Consider the following 6,000-nt stretch of genomic DNA (forward strand, 5'->3'; position numbering starts at 1 on the left):
ATCACAAAACGTAAAAATACGCAGGATATCTAAAAAAAGTGAGCATAAGCAAGCGCTTTAAATCTTAAGTAAGGAATGTACAGGATGTAACATAAAAGTACAAAATCTCCCTCTAATGTAATTTATTTATTTTTCGGTATCTAAAGGTTCAAGTCAATGCAATTAAACAACCGCAAAATTAGTTGTGAGAAACAAAATTCTGAACTTTAACTATTCGGACACCATAAATGCTTACATTACCTAGGTTAATTGTTGAAAATGCTTGGTTACTCACGCTTTTTGACTGATCACCCAATTTAACCTTGAGATTAGCTATGCAATGTGCATATTAGCTGCTTAATGGTGGTACATGTAATAAATCTGTTAAATTTTCAAGTTTTTGTAGTTGTTTCTAATGTCACTTGCCACACGGACAGACCTGCTTGGTGAAAACGAGCAAATTTAAGGCAGAGTGTGCGTTTCTTGTTTTTCAGTGGCGCCATCTATGGCCAAGAATTCGACTTCTGCCACACCATACGTCGCAAACGTTTATAGGGCGGACAAATTCGTACATCCATTCATTCATCCACAGATTTTAATTTTGACCTGAATCAGAGAATGATCGATCTCATTTTCGTATATATTTCAAACGTAATTTATAGAGGAATGTAACAAAAAAAAGAGAAGGCGATAGTTAATCTTTGGTGTTAGAAAAAATCATTTATACCAGTAAGAATTGTGTGAGGAAGAAATTGTGATTGTTATAAAAATTGTGTCATAGAAATTAAATCATAAAAATATGAAAAAATGCAAATGCACTTCTTACCTGTACTAAATCCGTACAGGAGAAGAGGAGATGGTTAAAAATTTCAAGAGATGTTTGAAAGCGTTCAACAGGAAGCCTGTAATTTTTGTAAAACCTCAATGCTTTATCCAGTTCCCTCTTGCTTAGAAAGAGCTGCAATAATCAATGACAAAAACTTTAAAATTGAAAGAAATTATATTAATTTATGGATGTAAAATAGTCTCTGCTTAATAGAATCACTTTAGAGGAACGCAATGAATTTGATAATATAAACCGATTGATAACAATAAATGAATTTCGAAATCATATAAATGTATCAACTTAAGTCACACATACTTAGTTTGAAAATAAAAATCTCACTTCATATGTAATTTATAGATATACAGTAGTCTCTGCTTAATGTGATCCCTTTGGAGGGACACAATTAATTTCATAACATTAACCGATTGATAACAATCAATTAATCTCAAAATCATATAAATTTATCAGCTTAAGTCACACGTACTTAATTTGAAAATAAAATGCACTCTTACTATAGATTTGATTTAAAATATAAAAATTATACATAATTTTTTAAAAAAAACATCAATATTTGGTTGTCTACGTTTTTTCTAACAAGCTCAATTGTAAATTGTTCGTAGTCATAATATTTTTTAATTTCATGGGTGGTGTATTTTATTCCACATTTTAACACTTTCATTTTAATCCTCCTTTTGGATTTGTAGAAGGTAGCTCAACATCAATAAGATCACAATTTTTCAATATTTTGCAAATCTAGAGGCTGAAAGATTTTTAACTGTGTTGTACTTTTACTTGTGTGCTGAACTAATACCTCAAAATCTGAGGTACCAAATTTCATCCCACTTTCACCTTATTATTGGCAAAGTTTAAAATTCGGCGCAGCTGGGTAAAGTTTTAAATTTACATTTCACTTAATTCTTCGGCATTCTATAGAATACCAAAAGAGAAACCGGCAAAGTATGAAATACATCTCCGCTTCATTTCAAATATCACATGGCAAGGCCCGTAATTTCTCAGTTTTGAAATTTCATACTTTTTGCCTTACTTTATCTTTTTACATGAAAATTTTGTTTTCCGTAATCAGAAAGGCGTAACTTTTGTTTTGGAAAGCTTTCATTTTTCTTTACGTACCACAATGGGCCAGCATCCAAGGTTTCGTGGCCAAAATTAGTATTTCGATTAAATTTGTTTCAAAATTTGGGGGAGGGGGGTACTTAGGGGTTTTTATGTACAGGTAAATTCAATTCATAGTTGAAATTTTGAAATACACTAAAAATACCCAAAAAAACAAAATGGCGGCTGAAATATGGCCAGAAAAAATTAAAAAAATAATATAGTACGTTTAAATAATTAAATATAAGCAATAAAAATATTATATTTTTCGTAATTTTATATTGAAAATGAAAAGCAAATTATATTTCCGAAGTAATATTACAAAATAAAGCGAATTAATCACGAAATAACGCGAGAACAAGAAAAAAAAACATAATTTTTGTTTTTCGGTATATTTAGTCCACCTTTGCAATACGGGCAAAATGAGGCAGATTTTTCCGAAAGAAGAAGCATCAAAGAAGACAACAAAAAAAAGTTTAGCTAATTACCACGTGGAAATTTATGGAACTAAATTTCGAAAGTCATTCAAACATTGTAAATTGCAGATGATAAGATATAAACTATAAGTTTGCCAAGAGTATTAACTAATGCAGCAAATCGAAAAATTGTACTATAATATCAGACTAATTACTCTGATAAAAATTTAACAGTAAGGTAAATCACCTATATATATTTCTGAAATAAAAATTTAAAAGTTACATTTAAAAAGAAAAATTTAATATATTTTTCATTGCATTGTACGCTCGTCGGTCTAAAAAGTAATTTGTAATGTTTGGAATGACTATAAATACTTAATTTGAGCTATATTAAAACTGCCTACACATATTTTAGTTGAAAATTTAATTTTTGACATTTGGCCATAGATCATGGTCTTCTGGCCCACAGTGCGTACTTCGAATAATTTCTTAACTATACTCTCATTATTGTTTTGCTTTTTTTCAGAACGCCATTCACAGTTTTGAGATATGTCTGCCATTTATATATTAGTCATGTCAGGAGCTTTTTTCATACTTAGCCTAAATAGCATTTATCATTCTAGAGAATGTCAAAGTATTACATACAATGCTTAAAAAATGTGTAATACTTTAACTAAAAACGTCCGAAATTATATACAACGTGCAGACATTCTATAGAATGCTGGCATTTCACACTTTGCCGATTACATGCACTCTGCTAATAGGTGGATTCGCATCACAGTAAAATCAGGGCAATTACTTTTCTTACTGACGACTGTATCTTGAAGTGAATAAATAAATGCTGGAAAATCTTACCCTAGAAAAGGTGGCCAGTAATGTGTAGAGTCCAGCAAACATGGGTTTCTTCTTCTTCTTACCGAGGTCGAAACGTTCTATTGCTTTCTTAATTATGTCATCGTCTTCAATCTTGCGACCAAACAACGCAATCAGAATACCTTCATTCATTTCAGAATTTTCATCCATTCTTTCGAGAAGCTTAAAATAATTAATTATGCAGCCTATAGTCAAAATAATTAATTATGCAGTAAATTAGTATTATATTAAGTAACAGTATGGTATTTTTGAATTGGAGGAGGCTAAAATCTGCATCTTTACTTCATATTCTAAAAACGTAACTAAAGATGAAACACGTTTATAAATGCCCTTTCTATTATAATGCTCCCTATGCCCAAAATAAGTTGCTACGTTTGAATAACTTTTTACTGGTTATTGATAACAGGAATGCCAACTGCTCCACTTTTTGTGAAAATTTTAATGAATTAGTTGCGAGTTATTTAGTAAAACTTGTAAAACAAGCGATAAATTAGTTTTTTTTTTCTAGTCTCTTCTCAGTAACTGCAATCGACTTAAACAAAGGGTACGGAATTCCTAGCCCAAAAGACTATCTGCTTCTTCATTTAATTTGAAATTAATAAAACGTGGGAATATGGCTTACATAGCGTAAATTTGATACATAATAATAATAAATAAGGTGAGATACTGAAAAAACACTATAATGTTATGTGCAAAACATTAACCCTTTCGCGCCGACTGTCACAAATATGTGACAGCATAAAACCGCATCAATCAGGGTAAAAAGATAAAACTGGTAATCAAAGTAGTTCTTTAGCAGTTCATTTGTGGGCGGAGTTATAATTCTTTGATTTATTTAATTCACCATTACTTTGTTCAAAATAAAACTATTTAGTTATACTTTGAACTAACATTGATTATATATATGATTAAACTAACAATAATTAAAGTCAAAGCAAAGTAAGTCTGTCAAATTAGCAAAGACTGCATTTAAGTTACCGTTTTTTATTTAATTGCAACTTGATTCTGATTTTGTACGAATGCTTTTCTGAATCACCCGTCCCTAAGGGGTTAAACTGGGATAAGGGAAAAGACTAATTACAATATTTACATAATTGACCGATAGTAGATGAAAATCAACAAGCATCTCGAATCCCTGCATCACACCCTCGCCTGCCCCTTCCCCGAAGTACTTCTACGGTGCAGAGTGATACAGTTCATCTTGATATGCTGAGTAAATTAATTTGAGTAGCAGCAACAAAGTTGCATTCAATATAAGGCTTTGAATTTTGATGTGCAGTGGTGGAAAAATTATTAAAAATAAAATTAATCCAAAAAATAACTTAAACTTCGCTACCACAAGAAAATATATTTTACAAAGCGGAGTAAATTTGCATCTCTCAGTGTTACTGTTGATTTTGTTAGAAAATTTTTTTTAAGATTTCGGTGTGCTATGCTATCAATCAACAACTTTTACTTATCAAGCATTCCCTCCTTAAATCAGTACTAAATTAGTTTATAAAAATCTAAGGTTAGTACGCTTTTAAACCGCGTCCCATTTTCTATAGACTCTTCCACTAGCAATTGCATTAAAACTCTCTTCTTGCTCATAAATTGTGAGTTCTTTATTTGTACAATTTCACTGGAGTCAATCTATGAAACACCATCGGAAGAAATTTATGATTCCATCTGCTTGAAATGTAGCAACTAATTTGGGTCAAATTTTCGAACTAAATGTGGCAACTAGTTTGGGAGGGAGGTAGTTATTGGTTTTATTATAAAAATTTTAAAGAAAATCTTAGCTAAAAATGTTGTGAAACTGTGTGAAATGTTGTAAATATTTAATAAGTTCTTCTGGATAATTTAAAACTTCCTATAATGGTAATCATTTAAAGGTACATTTTATTTTATTTCTAAATCGATAGACAAAACAAGAACACTAATCGCAATATTTTTTTTCTACTTAATACTTAGAACCAATAACTGTAAAAGTTAAATTTAGAGTCTCACAATATTATTATAATTTTGAAGTTACATTGATTCAATGGAAAGGAAATTTTGCTCACTCTTTTAAAAATAGGGCAATTATTGCTTTCAGTGCATGTATTATTGCATAAATTTATAAATTGAATAACCTCTTGCCAAATATTGCATTAGTCCACCGATATTAACAGGGCATGATTTTAAAAATAATCCTACTTATCATAATATATTTAATCCATTAATGACAAGCTACAAAAAAAAATTCCAGTGCCCACCTGTGTTACCATCCGTCAATTCAGGCATATACGGGGCGATTTTGTTAGCCTCTCTTTCAGGGGCACCATATTAGGTGGGCCAACGTCGCTCCCACAGTGACGACAGATAGTACAAAGAAGGAAAGAACATCCATGCCTTGTCTGGAGTTCGAACCCAGAACCATACTGATGCAAGGACAGTTCCCTGCCCCCTACACAGGCCGGTCGGCAGCTGCACTAAATGGTAGTATATATTTGTTTAAACAAACTTGATATTCCCTTTTCTCGCTTACCATTTTAACTTTTTAAATGCAATATGGCAGGCACTGAACTTTATTCGTTTCGCCTTAGAAGATGCCAGAGTTGTTACTCATTTCGCTTTATCCAGTGGGCACCTGTGAACCAAGTCACGGAGGCGAGTAACATTGCCCACGCCACACTGCCACAAACCCGTTTATAGGGTGGGCCACATTCATACATCACACACAACGAAGGACAACACAAGAGAGAGAGAGAAACATTATATATATATATGCAATATGGCAGGCACTGAACTTTATTCGTATATATATATATA

At 31.7% G+C, this 6,000-nt stretch overlaps 1 protein-coding gene across 5 annotated transcripts in view; it reads right to left on the minus strand.

Moving 5' to 3' along the window:
* LOC107441117 (rifampicin phosphotransferase-like) overlaps positions 1–6,000 on the minus strand; it is an 82,792-nt gene that overhangs the window by 25,668 nt on the left and 51,124 nt on the right. For all 5 annotated transcript variants that reach the window (XM_071180559.1, XM_043052762.2, XM_071180557.1 and 2 more), the window contains exons 25-26: positions 3,190–3,369; positions 806–937 (exon numbers count right to left, since the gene is read on the minus strand). In XM_071180559.1, the coding sequence (XP_071036660.1) occupies positions 806–937; positions 3,190–3,369 (312 nt within the window). The remainder of the gene's footprint in view (positions 1–805; positions 938–3,189; positions 3,370–6,000) is intronic.

The sequence above is a fragment of the Parasteatoda tepidariorum genome, chromosome 5, assembly GCF_043381705.1.
Source record: "Parasteatoda tepidariorum isolate YZ-2023 chromosome 5, CAS_Ptep_4.0, whole genome shotgun sequence".
Lineage (NCBI taxonomy): Eukaryota > Metazoa > Arthropoda > Arachnida > Araneae > Theridiidae > Parasteatoda > Parasteatoda tepidariorum.